The sequence below is a fragment of the Temnothorax longispinosus genome, chromosome 7 (assembly GCF_030848805.1).
Source record: "Temnothorax longispinosus isolate EJ_2023e chromosome 7, Tlon_JGU_v1, whole genome shotgun sequence".
Classification (NCBI taxonomy): Eukaryota; Metazoa; Arthropoda; class Insecta; order Hymenoptera; family Formicidae; genus Temnothorax; species Temnothorax longispinosus.
The window spans coordinates 3,365,006-3,391,132 of record NC_092364.1 but is presented as its reverse complement, the minus strand read 5'-3'; the positions used below and the strand labels follow the sequence as shown (position 1 = coordinate 3,391,132).

The window sequence follows — 26,127 nt, the reverse complement described above, 5'->3', positions numbered from 1 at the left end:
ACGGAACTCACCAAGATCGGACAGTGAGACTTTCTCCAGGAAGGGATCCACCACCGGCAGCTGCAAATTAGAGAAAGAAATTAGTCAAGTTAAATGCCGAACGCAGCCGTCGAGATCGTATCGCTATACGAATGACGACTATTTATATACGAAAAAAAAGATCTGCTCGTTAAGCACCGAAATTATATTGCCGCTAAAAGTCACAGTGGTTTCTCGAAGCCGATCTCTCTTCCTTAATCTCAAACAGAGCGTAAAAAGACTCGCGTGGCGAAGCTAACATTTTTTTCACATTCTTTTGGGAAGCTCTTTCAGTCGCGGAGAAATCCATCATTCCTCTCCTTCTTTCGTCTCGCTTTTTCGAGGATTTACGGAGCATTTGCGGAGTACTTGTGGAAGATTACGGAGGCTTAGAGAGATCTTGGCCGCGAGAAGGAAAAGGAGAAGGAAATACCAGGGTCCGTTTCAGCAGGGACCTCGGGCTGAAAGTGTGCCGTCTCTTGATCCTCGTGTACCAGCTCGTGAGGACTCCGGAGCTCGTGGCCTGCGCCACGTCCGAGCTCTTGGCGATACTTCCGGTCGGCTCGCTCGTTTGACGTCGGAACAACATCTCGCGGGTCGATTAAAAAAACGCGGCTATCCTAAACGAACCCGTCCGCTCCTCGAGGACTCCTACGGGAGGGAATCTCTCCGCGTCTCGACGCAGAGACTCGCTGCGTACGGCGTTCAAAGTCTATCGATCACAGCTCGATCCACGTATATCCCCATCCTCGACCTCGACCTCGAACCTCGTCCTTGTCCCCCGTCGTCGTCGCGCGTCCTTCCGGTCCGAGATCCCCGAGATCCGAGAGCGGCCGCGAAACTTCGACGACGATCGAGCCGCGACTCAACGCAGCTCGCGGCTGCTGGATCTCGCGTGTACGCGACGGTGTTTACGTCGTCGCGACGACGAGCGAAGGCACGGCGTTAACACGTCCTCGCTTAACACCTCCGCCGGTGTTACCCGCGAGCGCGCTGTCCGGGATATTTTCGACGGTGGCATAACTCTTTCGCGCCGGCCGCGGCGGCGGCGGCGGCGAAGACGGCGACGGCGGCTGCAGGATGGAGCGGGCGTGCCGGCTAATTGCGCTGCAAGCCTGCCAAGAATTCGCGACTCTGTCAATAGACCGAGGCTCCCGATAGTGCGCGGCAAACGCGTATGCCGTGCACACGACCGGAGTCGGAATGACGTAACGCAATTTAGCGTTAATAACACATTCCCACCGAGAGAGATCCGCGCTCTTTTTTTTCCCCACTTTTCGCGAGCGGATCGATCAAACACCCGAGATGTCTCCGTTCGTCTTCCGCTGTCTCGGTCGACGACGGAGACTCGAGGGGGATTAATCTCGCGCGCGTTGCGATTTATTAAACGGGATATATCGCGCTCGCGCGTGTGAGAAGAGAGGAGACGATGAAAGAAATTTACGAGGATCTATATCTACGGTTGTCCGCCGCAAGGACACTACCGGGTTTTAAATTGCCGGCAGGGTTGACAGCATCGCGCGGCCCACGCGATTTTATTAAACGCCACGCGAGTATCTCGAGGAAAAATGACGACGACGACGACGACGGAGTGCGGATTCGTTGTGGATCACCGGCTCGAGAGAGAGAGCCCCGCTTTTTTTTCCTCCCCGTGTGGCTGCAGGGTCGTCTTTTTTCAACTTTGTACGACCGGGCTTATTCGATCCGCGCCAAGAATAGTAGAACGATAGATAGCGCGACACACGTAACAAGCGTAATAAACAAACGTGCGATAAAGGAGGCGCCAAGCACCTCTCTCTTTCCCTCTCTCTTTCTCTTTCTCTCTCTCTCTCTCTTAACGCGAGCTATATTTATTACATCATCAATAAGATCTGGCGTTTGACCGAGCGAGCGGAGTTAATTCGTAGGAAGAAAAAAAGAGAAAAAAACGAAAATCGAAAAACGAAACCGCGTGAAACCGATTCGCGTGCCTGAGCACGAATCACGGAACTTTTCGGAGTGGATTAGGAATCGTTTAGTTATCTCCTAGATTTCTGTTGTGTTTTCTAAAGAAAATGGAACCGCGTCCTGGTCGAATTTAAAAAATACCGTCGAATTTAAAAAACTTTCCGCGGTTCCCAGCGGAAATTTAGCCGAAAGTGACCAGCGGACCGCGCGGATTCGATTTTTTCCTCTCTCTTGCCCTTTTTCCTCGTCGTCGGTCACTCGAGATTAATTCAACGGCGCGGTCTCCGGCCTCGGCGAGCGAGGAACAACGAGAGAAACAGCCGGCGGGGCTCTTCACCGACGTGGCTTGTTATCGTTATGGGCGTGTAACGGAATTTTTTTGCAATAACGAGCGTAGGCGCGAGCGCGCGCGCGCGCGACGAAGTTTCGATACACGCGGGACGTCCGCAAGGCCGCCGCGGGAGATAAAAAAGTACTCGCGTGCGTCACGCACGCACGCGAGACGGAAGAAGGAGGGGGAGGACCAACAACGAGCGCGACAACTCTCGATGCGGCAACTTGTTGACGCGGCTCTCGTCTTCTCGCGGGGGCGGAAACCGCGGCGACGTCGCTCGCGCGAGTGGCGTCCGGATTCTTCCGCAAAACGCGGCGCGCAGCGGTTTGGGCACGCGATTTATGTAAATACGGACGCCCACGCGAGAATTCTGCGAGATTTCCGCGAGAATTTCACGAGAATTCGTGCGTCGTCGCGACTCCCGCGCGCGATCGCCAAGAAACGACGAAAAGAAGCCAAGAAATTCGGATGTTTACGAGATCCTCGACGCGGATTATCGAAACCTTTCCGTCCCCCGTGCACGATCCGCGAGATACGCTCGCTAAATATTATTTCGGTGAAGCGGCCTCTCTCCCTCCCGCGTCGATAAAGATTACGCGCGCCGAGCCCAAGACGCAAGATTCGTTATCTGAAACGCAGGCCGAACGGATAGGGATCGCCGCGTGTATACATTTAAAACGCGCGTTTGCTCGCCAGATGTGGGCGAAGAGTCGAATTACTTGAGATTTAGGAGGCGAATGCGGGCGTCAATTATCTCCGAGCGCGCGTGAGGACAAGCTCTCCGTTTGTTTCTCGCGCGTTGGGAGACAGCGTCCAATTATTCGGGGCTCCGTTCGACCAGATTCGCGGGTAAACGGGGGGGCCGCGGCATATCTAAATATAAATTCCGAATCGCAATTGTTTGCAAACAGTCCGACCCCGCGCCGGCTATCCGTGGACCGCGCGGGGATACCGCGATTACTCTCTCTCTTCGCGCACCGGGACGATCTCTCGATGCTTCTCATCGTTAAATATACACGCGCGCACGTCGATCAAGGGCGCGAAGAGACGCGACGGAGTCGCGTCCCGCGATAATTATGACGCAATAAAAGCTCCTTGTTCCGCGTACGACACGGAAAACCAGTTTTTCCCACTCCTCGCGGCGCGGATGAGAGTCGAGAGACTCCGGGACGAAGCGTCGTAAAAGCCAGCGACCACGCCGGTTATCTCGACTGTTTTCTGACAATCGCGCCGCCCCGCCGTCGCACCCGCCTGGCCGTGAAAGTGGGTGCGAGGGTACGCGGGTCAGGGTCAGCGCGAAGGGACGACCCGTTCCGAAACGAAGCGCGCACGGCGCGTCCGCGTTAATCGCTGCGCTCCACGCGCGCACACGTTATTTTTCCTAGCAACAAGTGTTCGTGCCGCGTTGCTCGTTGACCCGAGGGGATCCGCCGGAGATATCGAACTACGTCGTTGCATCGCTCCGAAAAGTCCCTCCCGTCCGAAATCCCGAGAGCGACGGTCCGCAACGTGGATACTGACCCGTGGACAGTCGGCGGTCGCGCGGAACTCGTCGCGCGGAGAATTTGTCGAAACGTTGCGTTTCTCCGAGGCACGCGACGACAGCACACACGTTCACGCCCGCTCGGAGATAGCAATTAATCGGTCGCACCCCAGAAACGCGCGGCGTTAATCGAGCGCTATCGGCGCTATCGGCGCCGCGAGAGAACCGACCGATTTTCTCGGACACGCACTCTCCCGTCCTCTCTCTTTCTCTCTCTGCCCTCCCTCTCTCGCCCGCGAGAGAGAGAGAAAGAGGGAACTCTCGGAAAAATTTCACCAAGACGGAAGAGCTATCGGCGCCGAGATGACGGGCGCGAAATTGGACCGACTAGACTCCCCGACGACGGACGTGGTTGACGTTCGTCGTCCTCGATAACGGTAACCGGCGAAGCCGATCGCGAGATCCCGCGTCCGGTCGGAGTCGGCGAGGAATCCTCGAAGGGGAGAGGCGCGGAGGCGCGAGATCGCGGAACTTGACGACCGTCTTCGACTTCCCCGACGCCAGCTCGGTAGCTCGTGCTCAACTGGATCACACCGTCCAGGCCGGCGCCCGACGACGGCCTCGCGACACACGTTGTGTGTATGAAATTTACGGCGCATCGCTTATGTGCGCGCCGCGCCGCGCGGACGCGGACGCGAGACGCCTCCTCGGGCGCCGTCGTCGTCGCGACCGGAGAGCGATTCATTAAATTCGCCGCGCGTTATCCCGGATTTTAAGTACCCCCTCGTGGACCGGGGCGGGCGGGAAGGGAGCGTCTCCTCGGACGAAGTTTCCCGCGGGACGCCGAGTCCGCGACGTTCGAGCGCGCGTCTCTGTCGCGGCAGCCATCGAGATAAGGAGACGTCGATAAGCGGTCAAATATGTGCTTAGCGCGTGCAACGGGAAGGTAAATGTAAACGGAAGAAACGAGGAGGGAGAGAGAGAACTCGTGGCTTCGTGAAATAACATCGCGTCCGGCAGCGGGGAGATGCTTCTTTTTTTATTTACGACCGGTTACGAGAGAGAATAAACGTGTGCTGGACATGTGATATCTATCCCGCGAACAATATTACTCCTCTCTATCGGGGATAATCTTGATAGAGATGTTACGCGAGAGAGAATCTTCCTCGGAATGTCGATTATGTGCGTAATCTACGTTGCAGATATTACGAGATACCGTTCAATCGCGCCAGAATTGTCGGGGGCTCCTCGAGGGATAGATAAGGCCGGAGAGAGATACCGAGGGAGAAGCAACGAGTGTGTGCCGTGGATAAATTACTAACGCGCGGCAAATTTATCGCAGCGCTCCGGTTTATCGTTGGCAGCGGGTTCCCTTATCGACGCCACCGAATCTCACAATAGACTTTTGTCTCGGTAAGGCAGGTCGCGAACCGACAATGCAAACTTGGGATATATTTATAGCACTGTGACTTTTTTAGCGCAAATATAATAATGTACCAATTCGAACAGCCGCTTCGCGATCGATTGGCGACAAGGGGGGCGATCAACTTACCCCTCGCGCATCCCTGAAGAGTATGGCAGCGTGAACCGGATCCAGGCAAGCGTCGGACGCTCGGTGAGGTATCGCGGGTGTCCCGAGGGATAATCTCCGTGCCGTAGGATCCAATGAACTTCTTCTGTGCGCGCCTGAAACAAACGGATTGTACGTAGTCGATTGACGATGGAAACGAAAAGAAATTTTGGCGAAAGATAACAGGAAAGATAACAAAGATGTTGCAGACGCATCGATATGTGCGAACAAATAGGGGTCTTCAGTCGATTCTTCTTGTCACTCTAATCGTGATTAATATATAAATATATGTAAGTTTTGAGAAAATAGGATTTAGGGCCGGTTGTTCGAACCTGTTGGTAAGCTAACTAATAGTTAATCATATATGTCTAAAGTAAAGGATAAACAAAGACATATATGATTTAACTATTAGGTAGTTTACCAAGAGGTTGGAACAACCGGCCCTTAAGGACGTTCTCTCGTCCTTATACTAGAGAAAATCGATTTTCTTAGGATTTTCTTGAAACTGTGAATATACGTTAATTTAGGTGTGCTTTATGCGTGGTATAAATTTCAGTACCTCTTCCGGTATAAAAAAAATATACCGAGCCTCAAAGTTACAAAAAAAATTTTTTTAATTTAATTTTTTTTTGTTTTGGCATTTTTTCCTTATAAAACTCGACGAGAGGAGCAACTTTGGTCCTCTTGGCCAACCTCGTATCTCTTACCGTTTGGCCTGGAAAACCTTTTCATTAGTAAAAGTTGAAACTTTGAGGCTCAGTATCTCGATTTTTTATACCGGAAGAGATACTGAGAAATGTATACCACGCATAAAGCACACCTAAATTAACGTATATTCACAGTTTCAAGAAAATCCTAAGAAAATCGATTTTCTCTAGTATAAGGACGAGAGAACGTCCTTAAAGTTTATTATTTCTATGAAAATTTCCAATAAGATTTTCCAAACGTTTATATATTTTATTTATATTTTAGGAGCACTAATGGACACAGAGACCCTTTACCGTTATACGATTTAAGCTCCTGGTATATATTGGAAAAAGTATTAATACCACTTTGACAAAAAGTATTGATGCCACTTTAGTTGGGGATACGATTCTTTACCTCTGAAGTACAGACATATTGAATCGCAGAAACCAAAGCGGAAATATATATATTTATTTATTGCCTTTTGCCCTGAGTTCCGTAAAGCGGATTTATCTATAGCACACATAACGTTTACTATAGAAAATGCGCGGGTTGGTTTCAGCGATTTAATCGTCACTGCGATCTCGGACTTTTACAATATAAAAGAATATTTTAAAACAGAGATATTTGTTTTTTTATATGATTTTCAAAAATAAAACTTATCCCCATCCCCCAATCATCACAAAGACTTTAAAATGTGGCTTTCTTGGCGAAAAACGGTTGGAAATCTTTAAGCTAGAGCCATCGAAAAGCGAATGTTTTACTTCTTTACTTATTCGAACTAACAAAATATGCGAAAACGTAAAATATTCACCCTCCAACGAACTCACTTTAATATTTTTAGATGCAAATTGATGAGAAGAGGAGCAATCTGTGAAAAAAAAACATTATCTGTAAAAATATGTATATAGAAAGGAGAAAAGTAGTTCCCTCGCGAAGTAAAAATATTTGTCCAGCATCGCGATGCCCAATCGTATCTGTCAACTTTGATTCGATCGACTCTGATCATATCATTCATATCACACGTGCTTCTATCGTAGTAAACAGTTTTAATGGTTGGCGATTAATCCAATCGCCTTAAGTTTCGATCGTAACGGTTCGTGTAACATTATAGACAAATTCATCGACGGACGCACGAAATTTGTCATCGTGATTATTGCGTAAAACGTGACTCGTTATTTACATTCCGCCCATGTGGTAACACGACACGACTCGCGTCGTCCGGTGTATCTCTTTACTGGCTGGAAAGGATCTAATATCACAAGCCTCTAATGTCCCGTTTTGAAATTCGTGCGAATTTTCAATCGGGACGATTTCGCGCGATTATTATCCTTCACTCTCTTCTCTTCGGTTCAATTTCTCATAACCCGCCGAAGAAAATGATGTAATAACGTATCTGTTTGTGACGAATGTAAATATAACGTAGTGTACGCCGTAGCGACTATTTAATTTATGTAAATGAGACTTATCTGCATTTTATAAGAAAAAAAAAACAGAAACATCGCTAGAACTGCGTAATCAGTATTTGTCGGGTTACTATCGAGTTCTGCGTAGAAAAAAAATTTTTCCGCGTTATGTCATCGCGTTTTCTCTCAAAGTGTAATCAACCTGAGGGATCGGTGGACTTGCACCTCTTCCCCGTACGTTTGTCAGCGAATGGTCAGTACACTGCAAATCCAAGTGTGTTTTATTTTCACATGTATAAACATCTAAAAATGACACAAAAGCTCTTTTTACATGTTTCTTTATGTGTTAAATTACGTTATTTAACACGTTTAATCGTGTTAAATTAAAAGTTAATACGTTCAATCGTATTAAATGACGTGATTTAAAACAGCAAGAAATGAAGAGTGTAATAAGAGTTTTAATTAAAATAACACACTTAGATTTGCAGCCTTGTAAAGCCTTGTGCCCACGATGCTAGAAATCGCTTCGAAATCTCGAACGGAGAAATAATTAACCAATCGCATTGGTCAATTGCCGAATTGTTTAAATATGATCGGTCAATATTTCACCGTCCGAGATCCCGGGGCGATTTCTAGCATCGTGGGACACGAGGCTTGAGACGGACGCGTCATGCTTCTGATAAACGTTCGATACCGTTCGTCAAGGACTGATGACGATGAACGTCTCGTGAAGTTAGAACGAGATTATTTGACCGCCCCGGAGGGACGATTCGGTCTCGGCCCCGGGGTCTTGGAATTTTGTTTTTCTCTCGGCGAAGGCCGTTTGCGCACGTTTCTACGATTAAATCCGCTTCCTCAGCGCGCGATGTCCGAGCGATATTCGTGCTCTTTATCGGCGGTGTTTATTTCACGGGCGCGTTTCGCGATATACGCTCGGCGCTCGCTCAAGAACGAGGCGGATATGTTAGCCAGATCACGCACCGTTCGCGAATAGTTCGAATAGTCGCGACAGATTTCGCGAGAGAAGCGTCGACGAGATCGCGTATACCATTTAACAAATTAGTTCGCTAATTGGCAAGTTCCTCAGTTTCCCCCTCCGATTCACGGCCTTGGCAGATGAACGACGACGCGAGTTCACGCGGGTTTTCCGCGAGCGGAAAACTTGTGAAAGATCAATTAACGTTGATCAGCCAAGAAAAACACGTCGCATAGTAAAAACAGTCCTTAGGCCGGTATTCATAGTCGGATCTTATTTCAAAATCGTCTTAAGTAATGTCTAATGTCTTATAGCGAATTTGGACGCACCAGTGCACATTAAAGCCGTTGTACACTGATTTAATCTCTAACATTTAAAGTCAAATGCAAATATTTCGACTGATAAAATGCCTAATATATATTTTACCAAATGGTAATAGTACAATAAAGAATATTGAGGATTTCGTGACTCAACTCGTTTATGTTAACAAACACAAACATACACTTTACGTTTGTGTACGACGGCTTTAATTTTAATGTGCATTGAGTGCGCACTGGTGCGTCCAACCGAATTCGCTATTAATATGCTAATACGATCATTTCATTGGTTGAATATTCAATCTTAAGGCTGCCTTTGACCAAACTTAAGACGATCTTAAATATAAGATCCGACTATGAATACCGGCCCTAGAGCAGAACGCGACATATCGGAAACGTCGATAATTTTCACTTCGTTATCTCGATTTTGAATTCAGTTATTTTGACAGCTTTTGACGGGAAAACAAGCTCTTGGGCCCGGTATTCATAGTCGGATATTGTATTTAAGACCGGCTTAAGCACTTAATCCTACCGACTTAATCTTAAGATGTTATGAACAATCACAAAGCCGTATTAGCATCTTAAGACGCTACTTAACCCTATTCACTCCAACGATTTTTCCGCCCCTTTAATCCTCCAACCATGCACTTTCGAGTCCCACGTGTTTTTTATAATGTTAATAGCTTTAAAAAATTCCCCAAAAATTATTATATCTTTGTACCTTCGACTAAAAATCAATGTAAATAACATTTGAAAAACATTTATTTAAATATTTTTTTACAACATTTATATGTTGACAAACACACATTACGACTCGTTTTATTTAAAAAATCATTTTTCCGGCGTGGGGGGGATTATCCCACGATAATTTGTTTTTCACAAAAAAACGACTGTTATGAACTCGTGGGACACGAAAGGGCATGGTTGGAGTGAATAGGGTTAAAACGGTCTTGGAATAAGAACGGACGGTATGAATACCGGCCCTTGACGCCCCGTCTGAAATACCGACAAAAAAACTAGTAATGAGCCATTACACGCTCGTCGCAATTGTCATATGCGGTTACATATAACGCGGTCGGGTCAAGGCATGGCTTACCACCAATAATCACCGAGCTTTATGAAGGCCGGGAGCTTGCGGGATGAAGCGAATCGTTGACTGTGCCAGAAATAGAATCGTTTCGAAGATCGCGAGAAAACGCCTAGAGATGTTAATCGGGGGAAGGCGGAAAGAACAAAAAAAGGAATTACGTCGCCGACACGAGAACGTCGAGAAGAAAATGATATAGGTATGCAGCTTTCTTTAAAATTGTACATTTACATTCGGTCGCATCGGATATGTCGACGTTTATTTATGTAAAGACGCAAAAAAAAGTCCCCACATCGCGAGATCCAATAAATCCTCTAATTGACATCTCAAGTCCTCCGCTAAGAATATCCGCTACAATGTGTTTAATATTGCAGTAGCCGATTGATTTACGAGAAGAATAACCAGGCACCGTTCTCCCCGATCTACGTATTAATAATTATTTCGTTAAATAGTGGCCTGTGTACGCATCTCACGTCCGTCCCGTTATTTTACGACGTTCCGCGTACATCGTGTCTAAATTGGCGTCGGTATGAAACTGGCGTATACCCGCGGGAGCGTGCGTGTAACAGAAACAATATCGTACGCGGACGGTCAATTTAGCGACACGCGAGAGAGAAATTTCCGCACGCGCCCGTAACCGATACGAAAACATATTGCGTAACGAAACACAGCCGGAAAATCGAAATGGTACGTCTGCTCAAGAGAGACACGATTATCCACACAATTATCCATTTTATGTTTTTAACCCCTCCCTTTTTTTTTAGAATTACCAAAGTCAAAATAACTGAGCACTTTTTATCGCGCAATTCATAGCGTCGTAATACGTACGACATATTTGTCGTAATATTAAATTGGTCAATTTGCTCCCTTCTTTAAAAGATATATAGATAGTATATCTAAATAGACATAATTATACGTTAATCATCAGTAGTAATGTGTTAAACGATTACCCACACAATTAGCCATGTTTTTTCCTTTTTTTATAGAATTGCCAAAGTAGTCAAAGCAACTTTAATTATTTTTAATCGCGCAATTTATAACGCATATTTTGAGATATTCTGTGAATTTTGTTGCAAAATTAAATTGGTCAATTTATTTGCTCCCTTTTTTGAAAAATATGTAACTAGTACCTATATTTAAAAAATGTTAAACAATTATCCGCAGTTATCCATGTTTTTTTCCCTCTTTTTTTATAGAATTACCAAAATAGTCAAAATGGCTTTAATCATTTTTAATCGCGCAATTCATAACACATTTCTTGAATTTTGTTGCAATGTTAAATCGGTCGATTTATTTGCTCTCTTTTTTGAAAAGACACAGATAGTAGGTTTAAATAGTAGAAATAAATATACGTTGATCGTCAATAGTTCTAATGTTGAACGACACGCTACGCAGAAAAAATAACTTATTTCAACGTTTGTGTTGTAGCTCTTTTGTTTTTACATACATCGTTAAAAAAAAATTCATGTTAACAATAAAGCGCCGACTACCTCACAATAGTCTCGTAAATGATTTCTGCTGTGTAAAATAATTATATTCGCTCTATGTATGTAGACGCAATACGCCGCGGGGGAACGGCGCGGTATTCACCGACGATCGACGAGGCCGACGTATATAACGCTCGTCGTCGTGGAACTCGGTCGCGTTCGTTCGCGTTACCTTGCCTGAGTATGCTCTCGTAGATTCTGTAGGTGGTCTCGCAATCGGACTCTTGCAGACCACCGATGGGATGATGCCTGGCACCGCCGTCCAGACTTTGGCTCCTGTTCCTGAAGTCCTCCGCGCGTTTCTTCGGGCTCTCGTGGCTCTCGCTCTGGCGCCTGATGTGTCCCAGCCGCCTGCCGAAATGTCGTATCATCTCCTGTATGCTGTGATGATGATGGTGCTGCTGTTGCTGCTGCTGCTGCTTCTCGTGCTCATTGGTCGGGCTGGGCGAGGTTGGTGACGCTTTACCGGTGCTCGCCGCCCGATGATGGATCTGGTGGTAGTGATGATGATGGTGATGCAGGGGATGATGATGAATATTGCCGTGGACCGTGTGGTACACGGTCTGCTGATGATTGGACGAGTTCGAGCTGTAGGACGAGGAGCCGTAAGACGAAGAGCCGTAAGAATACGCGGAGCTGACGGAGCCGCGGGACAGTCGCTCGTGCAGATAGAGCCTGCTGTTGTCGTGTTGCTGTTGCTGTTTCTGGTTCAACAGCTCGTGCAGAAACCTCGTGTCCTGATTCCGGATGTCCGACGACGCGGAGGAGGAGGAGATGGTGCTTCTGGTGTCGCCGCCGCCGCCGCCGCCATTGTCGGTGCCGTGATGATGATGGGACAATAGGTGGCTTATTCCGTGCATTTCACGAGACGGACAATGCGCGTGTATCGCGCGAACAATGACTCTGATATCTCCCGTCGCGGAAGCGGCCGCTTCAAGTTCCGGAGCCGTTCATCGGCGTCGCGGAATGGGGGGTGGGAGGGAACGGAATCTGCGGAAGAACGGCGTCAAGGCGTCAAGTAATTCCCGCGGACGAAGAATGTAACCGCTGTTTGTTACGCGCGGGGGGCGGGGGGAGAGGGGACGGGCTGACGAGGGGGGACGACAACATTTCACCGTTTCATCGATCGTTTTCCTTCAGCGATCCGGGTAAGCGCGTAACACCGACCCCTCGCGTATATCGTCCGTTCACATTACGTACACACCACGATCGTTTCCCCACTTCCGCGTAATGATGTAAGCAAAAATCTCGGCGTTCAACTTGAAGATTTAACGAGCCGCGCCGAGAATGAAGCAGATGAGAGTACTACACGTCGTCCGCGTGATATTTAATCTAAAAACTCCCTCTTTCCGTTCAATAATACTTCATATTTATCGCGCGATTGTTTCACGAACAGAAATCGCAAAACTATTTGCATGCTCCATTTCACTTGCGAATAACACCGGGTTGCGAAATGCTTTATATTCGCCGACAATTTTTATTCGCGCAAATAAAAGGAACGAATCAATTCCGATATCTCTCACGATAAAATTGTTCTATGAAATTATATAAAAGGAAGGAATAATAATATTTCTCTCTTTAATTCGCCGCGTGTTTACTCGCGAAGCTCGATGCTGCGGGGACTCCTGCGTACATGCTAATGATATATCATCTGCGCGTCGAAAATCTGAAGCGGCAACCGTGTATTACGTCAATCGGACCGAGAGAATCTGACAGGAAGAAACAAGAATATCTGATGCCAATTAAATTCTGGCAGAGGGAATAAACTTTTAATAAACTCCGAAAGCACGGAGTTGTCGCAGGTGTTTTCGACGGGCGACATTTAGACCTTTATCAGATGTTCCGTCGCAACATTCCAAAAGTGTGACGTTCGTTGAAAATAGCTCGAGTACAACGATAACGATAATTGTCGTAATAACGCAAATTTTCCCGCAATCTCTCTCTCTCTCTCTCTTTCTATTTCTCAAGTGTGACTCACTCAACGATTATGTCACGGTAATCGCGTTGCGTAAATGCAGCGTCGATACACAACAAAGAAGACGTACACGTTCAAGCCCCTGAATTCCCCGAGGAAAAGCCAGATGACACGCGGTCGCCGTACGCCAGAAGAAAATTAGGACTCAGAAGGAAACGTTTATGACACGAGAGAGGCTGATTGCGTGATTAGCGGAAGCAGTCAGTGCCGGCACCAATTATTAAAGAGCCAGGAACGACTCTTTGCCCGCGTATATCACGCGACTGTTATCACCGTTAGTATTCGTTATACCGCTGCCAGTCGTGTCAGCGAGCGTTCCCTCTAGAATTCTATCCCGGCGATACTTAGAGAAACGCTTGGAAAAATGTAAAACGTGGCGCATTACGGCAATGCCTCCGATTTCTAGGGCTCGGGTCACCGAAACGGCGAATTTCGAGGTCGAGGGTGAGGAACTAGGTCGTATCGATCCGCAGGCCAGCCCCCTCCCCCCCAGCCCCAGCTGTCGAGAGACGTACAAAGAAATTGTAGCCTCGAACGAGAGCGCGGTGTATATCGACAGCGGAGTCCCGAGTCCAATTAGAACGGAAATTCGCGAGCTGATAAAAAGGACGCGCAGCGCGCGATCGGTTCCGCGCTTCGATTGACAAAGTCTCGCGTGCCCGCGGGCGCGTTTGCGTTAAAAGTGATCGAAAACAAAAAGAAGGAAAAATAGATCTCGGCATCAACGTCGCGCAAAATTGCTGACTCGGCACACACGCACGCACGTGTGTAAAGGATACCGTCTCGTTTATCTCGTTAAACGGCGACGTTTAATATCGGGTTTTCGCGGGACGCGCGTAAGCGAAACGACGCGCGGAGCGACGGCGAACGCGAAAGAAATATTCACGAGCGAGAGAGAATACCGCGAAGCGCCGTGCTGCAACCTTGACGATAGTTCAGTGTGACTTCCTCAAAACCAATACCCCGGTTACCCGGGACACGTGTCTTCGCGTCGCGTCCACGCTCACGTACGTGTCGTTTGTATGCAAATGCGATGAGTACGCGATTTGAATCACGAAAAATTTGAAGCTCCGATTAAAAGAGAATTATGTATGCGCCGCGATAAAAATTCACGTTAGGTGCATATCACTCGCACTTTCCTCGAAAACTCTTCCGAGCGTGATAAAACGTTTATTATTGCTGACAAAAAAGATCGAGAAGAAACGTCTCTGATATTTCTGACAAACGTCACGGTGACGAAAAGCCGAGAAAAGAACGGATTTAGAGGAGACTCGCTTCCCCGCGGTACGGTTTACACGACCAACATTCAAAAGGCAAGACTAATAGCGTTTTTAGGCCTGTTCTTTCCAGCTGAACTTCTGCACGGTTCATATTTCCTCTTTTTCTTTTCACGTTGGAGAGAAAAAGCGAAAAGATGAACCGTGCGAGAAGTTCAGCTGAAAAGAACAGTCCTTTTCACTGGACAGAACTGAGTGCGCAGTGGAAACTCGTCGAGTTCAGGCGACACTGCCGGAGCGCATTGAAAATGCGAGTCTTTTGCACTCCCAACTAAACACGTTCGTTATTCTCAGTGCCATCTCAGTGGCGGTTTTGTGGCGCATTGTGCCGTTGTATTTGATACCATTTGATACCGAATTCTCGCGCTACAGTGCAAAAACTCGGCGCTATAGACTTCCCAGTGAAACGGCGCGCACCGAAACGCCCAGTGAAACACGTTGCCTGCGGCGAGTGCGCACTAGTTCTCCCAGTTAAAAAAAAACGCTATAAGACTGCGTTCGGGGAGCGCGGTATTAGCGCTATTTGCTTATTCTAATCCTTGCTTTACACCTGATGAGCGATAAAGATAGAATGATGCAATAGCGCGCTCCCCGAACGCAGCCCAAGTCCAAATAAAAAATGAAAAGCGAGAGGCTTGGTATCGCGACCGTACTGTACTTCGCGAAGACCTTGAGCTACGGAAGACCGCGGAGCCTATCTGAATATCTCGGGAATGAAGCGCAGCTAATTCAATTTAGCGGAACACCCGTGAAACTTGAACAACAGATCTCCGCGGGGATTCTTCGCCCGCTCGCTTCGAGACCTACCGAAAATTAAGGGATAATTAAGGATAATTACTCGTTTACCTTAAATCTTGTTAAACGAATCGTTCCCCGATGTATATTTAATACGTAAATAAGTACTGTTAATATCGTTCCAAACAAAAGCTGCGTTTCAGCACCGACAAATAATTGACGCACAATTTTGCAAATTAGAACAGATACACAAAAATTCTCGCGAAAATTATTAACGGCACGCTGTCGCGGCTCCGAATTCCTTTTTCATCGGTTAATTTATTAACGCGTTAAATATAAATTATTTATGTTTCACCGGTGACGTAATTGTTCCAAGTTCAACAGGAATAGCACGTATGGGTAAATGCTTTTTTTCTTTGCACGAGAGAACACGAGAGAATAGACACGTTTTCCACGCGCTCTGCTCGCCAACACGACGTGTCTCCCAAATTGAAAAAAAAAAAATTCTCTGCAATAATATTTTTTCTGCTTCGCGCGAGATTATTCCAAATGGAACGGCGACGCTGGTTTCAAACTGCAGCTCTCGTATCCGACACAATCGATTAAAAAATACACGCGGGTATACGGAGGATAAATGAAGATTAAATTATTGGCAATTTCGCTTCCTGACGTTTTCCCCGGTAATCGTATGATAATCCGCTGCCGCGCGCTATCATCCATTACGGCACATTAAACAGTTAAATCACGATCCGCGATTCTACGAGGCGCGGATCGCGTCGCGAAAAAACATCGCGTAACTCTACTTCTTTTTTTGGTCGATATCCGATGTAAAGACGAGTAATCGGCCTTCGTCGCGCCCGTCTCATTCAGAACCTCTCTCCCCCTCCCCCCCCCCCACAGATTCGACCTGGACGCGACGTCAAGGCGAGAGGGAACGGATTGCGATCTCCCCCGGTTAAAAAATTTACGATACGACCACGCCGCGGTGTTTACTCCGCCGCCGAGCGTTTAAAGCCAACCCGTCTCGGCTGCTGCTCGCCCGTTTTCATTCGTCGTCGCCGCGAGCGTTATCGAAGTCTTATCGAGCGCCCGACCGATTACGATGGAAGTACGCGTCGCGAGAAAAGAGAAAACGGGGGAAAGAGAAGGGAGGAGAGAAAACGAGACGAGAGAAACGTGCGCGAAACTTCGGATAGCTCGCGATTTCGCGAAGTAACTCTTCTTTTATTTTTTTTTAACAACACAAGTATCAATCTTTCTTTCTATTTTCATGTTCTCGAGGTTTGCTCTGTAATATTAAAACGGGCTTCATTTAGCTCGTGTCAATTTCTCTCTCCGGCAGGCTCGCACGCCTGCTCATTCCTCGTCAATATTCCGCCGGTCGGGACTCCTCCGCGCGGCGTGACGCGCGACGTTTCCGGTTCCAAACGTGGAACACAATCGATGCGCGAATCTCTCCCGGAGAGACCGGTTTCTCCTCAAGGCCGACGCGACGCGCCGAGACGAAGAGAGACCCTCCGGCCTGTGCATCGACACGCCGACCAGAATCAGAGTCACACGCGACGTACTCGTTCCCCGTATCGTTCCTCGCGCTCCCATGTGAGTGTGAGCGCGCGCGCGCGCGCGCGCTCATATTACGCCTCTCTAATACGTAAAAAGGGATGACCTTCCTTTTTCCCCTCATTCCCTCCCGCGACCTATTTCGCCGACGGCCGAAAGCGGCGGCCGGGGCCGGGGCCGAAGACGAAAGGAGACTTTTTAATTGCGCCTCGGAGGGCCGGGAGAGCTCTCCGGCGACCCTCGTCCCTCTCCCTTCGTCCCTTTTTACGTCCGACGATGAATCCCGTTCCCGAGCGTCGCGGCGGAGGCGCGGGGACGAATCGCGACGAAGGGGGAACGAGCGGGAACGCTCTCGGGAGCAGCGTAGTTGCGGGGAGAGGCCTCTTTTCGTGACTCACGCCGTTCCCGAGCGATAAAAATTCGGCGATCGGCGATCCGCTTACGTAATACCGCGACGAAAAGAATAGAGGGAAGAAAGAGAGAGAGGAACGCGCGTCGAGATGGAGAGACGCCGGCCGAGAGAGAACCGGCGGGCGTATTCTCGCTCTCTCTCTCGCGTTCTCACGACGTCGCCGCTGGTATTCCGAGAATGGACTTTACGCCCGGCTCCGTTTAAGGTGACGATAACGAGAGAAGGCGATAAACCGCGAGCCCCGATGTAACGAAGGCGAGGGGGTACTTACGAAAGACGGCGCGAATACCGTCCGCTTTGTCTTCGCTTCGGCTCTTTTTATCTCACTCTCCCTTCTCTCGCGTGCGCAATTTTCCGAAAAGGGGCGAGAACGACGGAGACACGTGAGGGTCCGAGAGACAGCGAGGCTCGCCCGCTTCAACCCTTTCGGACGCTTCGGACGCTCTCCCTTCCCTCCCCCGATAGGGGAAATGAGAGAATGGAATTCGAAATGCACTTCGACGAAGTCGCGTATACCGCGCGAATGTTAAAGGGGGCGAGCGGCGTGGCGCCGTGTGACATAGGGCTGATCGAAGCGTGGCCCTGAGTCACCTGCAAGTGCCCCGTCCTTCGGCGAACGTGGCCGCACTAACCCACTGACACACACAACGCGGGTATAAGCGGCGCGCGCGACGGCCCGGACTGGCGTGTGTTTACGTGCGCGGGGTACCGTAGGTAGCACCGTAGCCCGTATACTGGCCCGTAGCCGCGCCGCCGCTGCCGCCTGCCGCCGTTGTTTATTGTTGTCGCCGTCGACGACGTGATGCCGGCGAGAAAGACGCGGGAGAAGGGGGTAGATACGCGGAGTCGAGCCTTCGAGTCACGTGGTGTCGGTCCCCGCGGTGCAAGGTGCAACGCGAGCACGCCGAGAGCCGGCGGTCCTCCGATTTCGAGTCCCGCCGTGCCGCTACTGAAAGAAACGTGCCGACTGGCTCCGCGCTCCGCGTTCTCGCCGTCACCACGCCACGCCGTGTCGGCGAGAGCATCCCCGCGCCATCGGCGCGAGAGACGGCGAACCTTCGACCGACCGAGCGCGCTTATGTGGCAACGCGCGGTTCTGTGCCGATGGACGGTTAATTGGATCTTCGCGATTTTTATATCATATGTATGTGCATATAGTGGGACTGCTTTCAGTCAAAGAATTGCGCAACTGTAAAATATATATATAATATAAAATATTCGTCGTAAATGTGTAAGCATTCACGAGATATTTAAATAGACATGAGATTTCAAATATAAAATGTTTAAATGAGCGTAAGATTTACGGTCAATTTTAGATTTTTTAGATTTTTGTATCATATACGACTGTTTTCAGTCAAGAGAGAGTTGCGCAATTGTATAATGTAGAATATATAAGTTGTAAATGTGTAAGCATCTACGAGATATTTAAATAGATGTAAGATTTCAGTATAATATATTTAAATAAGCAAGATTTATAGTCAATTTTAGATTTTTTAGATTTTCATATCATATCGCTAAGTGGATTTTCAGGATTTTTATATCATATATGTATAATAGACTATTTTCAGTCAAGGAAGAATCGCATTATTGTAAAATACAATATAGGGGAGACTGAGGCTATATGGCTCCAGGAATATGTTGTCCATGTGCTATTTTTTGACAGTGAATAAAAATCGCGAAATGTTTTTTAGAATTTAAAAGAATTAGCCATTTAGAATCTAAAAGAATCATTTCGCGATTTTTTATTCACTGTTTCTCTCAAGATAGTCAACAACCCCTAGAGCCATACAGCTTCTACGTCGTAAATGTATAAGTATCCACGAGATATTTAAATAGATGTAAGATTTCAATATGGAGACATGTTCAAATATAAGATTTACAATCAGTTTTAGATTTTTATATCATATATGTATAGTACGACTGCTTTTAGCCAAGGAAAAGCACAATTTTATGGGCCGGTTGATCCAACCTGTTGGTAAACTACCTAATAGTTAAATGAAATCATATAATATGTCTTTGTTTATCCTTTACATTAGACAAAGACAGACATATGACTTATAACTATTAGTTAGCTTATCAATAGGTTGAAACAACCGGCCCTATATATACAATGGAGGGGCAAAAAGCTGGTGTAAGTCAAATATTTAAAAAAATTTGACTTACACCACTGCTTTTTACCCCTCCATATATAAAAAAATATGTATAAATGTGTAAGCATGTCCGCGGGGCATTTAAATAAATATAAGATTTGCATAATAAATCATAGAATAATATCGAAATATAGACGAAACATTTAGATTTATATATATAGAATTATTGAAACACGACATAATTCACACGTCGAATTACCGACGCGATACGTTCGCGACTAGATGACAGCATCTACCCGGAATAAGCGCTTCGCGTGCGAAAGAGGAAGATAATGCCTCGGCTCCCTCGCAAACACACCGAGAGTGTCCGAGGCAGAAATTAATGTTCCACGTGCATCCTCGCTATGCGCTAACAGCTGAAGAAATAATTCAATGACGCCTAACGAGCCCTCCCGTCCCGAATAAAAATAGATCGCGCTTATCTGCCGGCGCGCGCGTTATCTCGTCATGTCTTTTTTCCAAACAATAAAGATTAAACGGATCTTAATACAATTCAATTTACGGTTACTTACCCTGCGCTGCTTGCGCCTGATGCTGCACCGCCGCTCTCTGAAACAAAAAATATGAGAAACGAAAGTCAGTCGAGACAGGTACTTATATTCGTTACATTTTACGCGAACGAGGAGTTTTCATCATTTTCAATTCCGTCGCGTATGCGCCTGGCCGATGCACGCGGTGGTCGCGAAACGAATTCCCGCGATTTCCATATGCCGAGTCGATTGGCTACGCAAATACATTCCCGCTTATTGAAATTGCTGCGCCGGAGAAATCCACGTGCAAATGTCGCGGAACTCTAGCTCATAAATTATTTTAAACCTCTCCTATCGATCATCCTATCGCGAAATGACACTCTCTTCCCGAGTCTCGACGACGCGCTCGAACGCTCGGGTCTTTCGTACATTCGTACGTTTCCTCTCAATCTAGATCCCTTTCAATCTAGATTCCTTTCAATCTAGATTCTGGACAATCTACGCATTTCCGCTTGCGATATCTCAATCAACAGCGGCGTGCAATTTTCGCGCGAAACCGCCTCCGGGAATCGGATATCGGGAATATAATAAGTACGCAAGCGACCGTCGCGTTAAGGGCATCGTTTAGAGATATTCAGATGTAATAAGGATCGAATCTATAAGTACGTTTTGCAAAATCAGCCGAATGCCGGACGCCTCGAGGCTCTTGGCGTCCAAGGAGCGGCTCCTCGGCTTCGACGCGCCGAACGCGTCGTCCTTCTTCCCGCTCTTTATCCACCGGAAGTACGAAGACATATCTTCTGGCAATCCTCCGCTTATCCGCCACCACTGGACCGGCTGGACTCGCCGCCGCCGATCCGCATAACCGATCGTCACAGCCGCGTCGGTCGTCGTCCTCTTACGCCGTCGAAGTCAACGGAACACGGCGCGGTTCGTTGGTAATTTCCTAATTACAGGCACGCGCTTTTTTTTTACGTAAGACCCGCCACGTCGGAGAAACGAGTAAAGGCGCGATCGCGAACCGCGTCGACGAAAGCTCTTCGCCCTTTCCGCGCCCTCGAGATCTCGTAAAGCCCAAATCAGACTAGCGGCTCGCGGCCGCGACTGCGATTGCGATTTCGTCCCTTGACCAATGAGAAAGAAGCTGCTGGCAATTCGGACATTTCTCATTGGTCAAGAGACGAAATCGCAATCGCAGTCGCGGCCGCGAGCCGCTAGTCTGATTTGAGCTTAACGCGCCTCGAAACGCGGAGGTAATTAGTCCCACGGCCTGCGACGTAACGCGTCGTGTCGCGTTGTCTGCGCGATAAAAAGACCGATTACTAAAACAATGTGACCCATATGCCGCAGGTGCAACGCACATTGAAGCACCTCGTAAACACTCGCGAGCGACGTCGTTCTCTTTCTTCCCTTTTCAATCTTTCCTTCTACGATCGTTATTTTTTTTAGTCTAATAATTTCAAACAATTTTCAACAACAATTCTAACAACAATTTATGTAATTCAATTGTAACTCTCTCTCTAATGTCCATTTCTATCAATGTAGATTAAATTTAATCACCGTTTAACTTACTTTTCATCTTTTTCTAATTCTTAAAATTACAGAAAGATAAAAGGTTGAATCGACGGAAATAAATCTTACTATCAATTAATCCCTTGTTATTCTGCGTTTAACACAGCGCGAAAGACAAACGACAACGCACTTGACGCCGTACATGGAATTTTAGTTGTTTTTTTTTTGTTCCAAGAAAGATTCCTTTTCCTTTCCACGCGTCGGTCAACGCGACGGAATTCCAACACGTGGTGTTTATCCGAGATAGTCGGCAGAGCGCGAACGCTCTCTGTTATCACGATTTGAGAAGCGTGCCGTAAACAGGCCGAGATTTTTCCATTGCAAATTTTGGTATTGTTGGTAACCCGACGTTGACACTGAAGCGTCTTGTGAGAAGAGGAGTAACTTGAACGGGCGAGAGGATCGCAGCCTCATCTAGGTCGCGCCGACAAACCCGAAGAGGCGGGAGTCGTAAATCTTTTTCGGATTCCGCGCGTATCTTTCTCGAGAGGGTTCTCTTCTTCGCACGTCTATACCACCTTCGGAATCTGCTTCGGCAATTCCGAAGGCGCGATATCCGATATCTTGAAACGCAACGCGGGAGAAACGTTTCTGCGAATCGCGTTCGCGATTTAAATACGTGTCGGGAGGTCGGCTTTAATTTGTTAATCGGAAGAGCTTTCCTCGAAAGAGATCGGCAACGATCTCCTCGGTTCCTTCATTCGCGAGAAAATAATTAATTCGTTCGCCAAACAACACTCTCTCTCTCTTTCTCTCTCACGATTATTCTAATAACTAATTGACGTTGATCGATCACCCCTGCGAATTTCTGCGGTCCGCGAACAGGTACATATACGCACGCACTATCGCGAAAGTGACGGGTTCGCGCGCTTCTTTTTCTTTCCTTTTTTTCCCTTTTACATATTCGACGTCGCAAACAAGCGGCAAGTCACTGGGTGAGAAACGTGTCACGTCTCACTCGCTTTCTTTCCCCGTCTCTTTCTCCGCCTGCGACACGCGTACACGTACGAAAAGCGCTACCTCCCACTAGCAGCGACCGTGCTCGACTGCACGCGTTGGGCTTTGGGCTCTATCGCGAGCACCGAGGCAACACCTGTTCCCGAGGAACCGTCGCGAGCCCGCGATCGCCGATCACGCCGAGTCATTCGTATATAACGCGTGAACGGGAGACGTCTTTCTCGCTTGCGATAATTACTTGAGCAGATGTTACAGGAGCTCCGTATGGGCGCTTTTATGTGTCACGTTAATCGTCTTGAGCGAATAAATGTATCCTCTATCGCCGGAAGATATTTCTATCATAGATCTTAACGGCCGAATTACGCCAGCACGTGTCCTGAACAAAGCAAAGATGATGAGCAAAGAGGAAGAAAATAATGTTACGCGCTCCACCGAAAAGGGAAAGCTATATACAGGGCAGATATAAGAATAGATTCATAATTTTTAGCTAGTTGGTCCTTTACCTGCTCTCACTATTTGAAGCACTATCGAAGGTAAACAAGATTAAAATTTCCAAAGTGTACGACGTATAAATCACGTTGATTACCTTCAATGACTTTAAGCAGTAAACACGGCTCGAGCGTAAACAAGATTAAACGGAAGTCGATCCATCCTGTTTTGTATTTTACTTTAATTTTCCAAAAACATATGTACCCCTCCTTATGTAAGATTCCTTTAACTGTATTCATGGAACGTAGTTCGGCCGTAAAAGTATCTGAACTAGAATAACGCTCCCTTATAAATATATGTTCATAAAGCGTGTAATAAGATTTTCTTTAACGTTATCTTCGACAGCTTTGTGACTATCAATGATGAAAAATGACGCGTGTCTCGATTCACCGGTGATGCGCCTTTAACGCAACGCTCGCGCGTTCGTGAATCACGATTCTTCTCAGTTATATATCTAATTGCAATTGTAATTACACGTTGCGTCATTTGACGACACGATATGTTATTATTCAGCGCGCAAGCTTGATAGGTAATAAATTTCCTCCCGAGATGAGAATCGAACCGTGAGAAGGTAGAAAACGCACTTGCCTACTCTCAATATATATGCACGTGGTAAAAAAGACGTCTACCTTTACTAAAGCGGATTCCAGACGCACCGCCGATGACAATGCCCGAACGATACGTAGATTCTACCTAGATTATAGTCTTCGCAACACGACTTAAAGGTTTACTCCAACAGCTTGATATCTGCGTTTGACACATGTAAAAAATTAAATATAAATTCGAAGGCTAAATAACAACCTAGGCACATAAACAATGTTACGTTAAATGCCAGTAGAAATACAACTCTGGCATTTTTTAATCGACACTGATACGCGAATCTGTCCGGTATATCCAGATTGCACGGCGTATCCAGATGGAACGTCTACTGCGTTTCGTTAAACGTAATTCGAAATATTTTTCGATACCGTTGAATTAATAAACGAGTATAAATGCGATCACTGCTGCTGGCGTGTCGACGGTAAATGTAGAGGGCCGCTTACCGCTTTCCGCTTGTCCTCCGCGCTCAAGGCACTGTGGCTCCTGTGCCTAATGAGATCCATGACTTTGCTCACAGGATTCCTGCTGCTTTCCGATCCAGCCCTAGGCCGTCCGCTTCCCTGCTCCTTATTCTCCTTTTGTTCCTTCTGGCTTTCTCTATGATGCTCCTTCTCCGTATGTACATCTACCGACGAGCTTCCGTGCGATCCTCTGTGCAAGGAATGCTGGACAATCATATAATAAAGAAATTAATAATGTTACAATATATTGTGCACGTAATAAAAATGTATATGAAACTCTCTAATGTGTACAGATCTTTTCCTTCAATCTTCTATTGATATCGTAATTGAAACCAGACGTAAAATGGATATAAATTTTTCAAAACTATTTTACAGAATTTTATAAAATTTAATCATTATGTTATAATCATGCATATATCATCTTTACAATTAATGCGTATATCGTTCTGTTATTTGTACCTGAACGGCACTTTTCATATTAGCTATAATACTGGGCTTCCTCTTGCTAGCGTCCGACTTGCTCCTCGGTCTGAAAGCGTCGAAGAGCGCCGGCTTTCTCGTGGGGCTGGCGGTGTCATCCGTACCACCGCCGCTTTTACGACGTTCCGCGCTATTACTGCGACTATTACTGCGACTGGTGGAACCGGACCGGGTGCCGGAAGTCTTTCGACCGCCCTTGCCGGAACTCGACGAGCTCGACGGCTCGGCCGGCTGCGGAAGGGGCGTCGATTTTCCAGAGCTAGGTGCGCTCCCGTAAGACGACTTTTTGATTGTCTTCGAGTGCGAACCCCACGTATCTGCAAGTCAAATTATTTCATAAATATTTTATTTGATCACTTAACACTTAACTAACTTTATGCAAATAAATATATATCTGGCAGCAGGTATTTCGCTCGACGTAGCAATTACCGCTCTCTTATACTTGCGTAAACCACTTTGCTGTGTATCAGAAAGAATTTATTTTTCCCGTTAACAGATAAACGAATAATTATACGATACGGATCTGGCTTGCAAAACGCGAATATAAGTTTCGCGTGCCCCGGAAGAGAAGAAAATTTAACGACCGCATACACGATCGTCAATTACCAACTCACCTGCTCGTGGCCTGTGACCTTGAGAAACATGCCCGGAATTATCCGTGTCCTCGGTCACGATCGTTGGTAGTGGTTGCGAGCCAAGCTCCTGAAAGGAAGAAAGTGCTTTATAAAAGACGATCGATCGAATTGTCCGCACGAAATCCCCGAAACCGACTAGGGATTCCTTCGTATAACTCTAGCGGTTCGTGAGAATCATTATAAGCCGCGAAGCCGAAGACGACGCAGACGCGGCGATTAGATATCGCTGTTTAATCGCACGCGATAGCGCACAATTGCCGCAATTATATATTTACGTATACACATTCTTATATTTAGTCTCGTCGACGAGGTGCAACGCGCCGATATTACGTCCGCGCGGCGAAATTTCACATTGATTTATTCGAGCGTTGAGAAAAAAAAAAGAGAGATAATCAAGATAAGCGTATCCAATTACATAATAATAATAATATCTTTGGAATTCGTCCAAGGGGAGATCCCACTCTGGAAAATGTCCAACGAACAGAGCGCGTATACGATCATTTCGCTTCGCGCTCGCGGCTCCTAGAGTACGTTTTAACATTTGCAAGTCTAAATTCTATTTTTATTCCGTTACTTGGTCCGAACTGCATATCGCGCCCCGTACGACAGATCGTGAATCATATACTTCGTCAGCTGCAATACGTCAATGCCGTAATTGTCTCAGCCTCTATCGAGAAAAAAAATTAAGACTTTGCTTTAAAGCGATTAGTAATTCTCGTTTTTACAGAACCGCTGCGTTATCTCTCTCTCTCTCTAGATTTGCATGCGGCGTCGATATTTTTATTCATGAAGCTTTTTTCACGGGAAAAAAGAAGATGCTTGAAACGCAGAATCTCGGGAAAGAGATTTTTCAGTATAATTCCCGCGTTTGTGTCTGCGCAACAACATTTTTCGAAAAAATACTTTTGTTAGCGTAACGACGGGTCGCTGAGGTATATAATTGCGAAATAACAAGCTGCTTAGCGCACAAAAGGGGATATTGATAGGGCGCCCCGCGTGGCCGTTCGTTATATACGCATTCACGTGAAATCCCGCGGAGCAACAA

At 46.9% G+C, this 26,127-nt stretch overlaps 1 protein-coding gene and 1 long non-coding RNA gene across 5 annotated transcripts in view; one reads left to right on the top strand and one right to left on the bottom strand.

Annotated features, from left to right (window-relative positions):
• Positions 1–26,127, bottom strand: part of Snf4agamma (SNF4/AMP-activated protein kinase gamma subunit) — a 49,588-nt gene that overhangs the window by 8,637 nt on the left and 14,824 nt on the right. For all 3 annotated transcript variants that reach the window (XM_071784576.1, XM_071784577.1, XM_071784575.1), the window contains exons 4-9: positions 25,062–25,149; positions 24,427–24,764; positions 23,950–24,171; positions 19,931–19,967; positions 5,335–5,468; positions 12–60 (exon numbers count right to left, since the gene is read on the bottom strand). In XM_071784576.1, the coding sequence (XP_071640677.1) occupies positions 12–60; positions 5,335–5,468; positions 19,931–19,967; positions 23,950–24,171; positions 24,427–24,764; positions 25,062–25,149 (868 nt within the window). The remainder of the gene's footprint in view (positions 1–11; positions 61–5,334; positions 5,469–19,930; positions 19,968–23,949; positions 24,172–24,426; positions 24,765–25,061; positions 25,150–26,127) is intronic.
• Positions 4,228–6,658, top strand: LOC139816834 (uncharacterized). Of its 2 annotated transcripts, XR_011733091.1 has the most exons (4): positions 4,228–4,728; positions 4,985–5,195; positions 5,292–5,642; positions 6,325–6,658. It is a non-coding gene; the product is annotated as an uncharacterized lncRNA (long non-coding RNA). The 2 variants fall into 2 exon arrangements; XR_011733090.1 differs by having other exon boundaries at positions 4,228–5,195.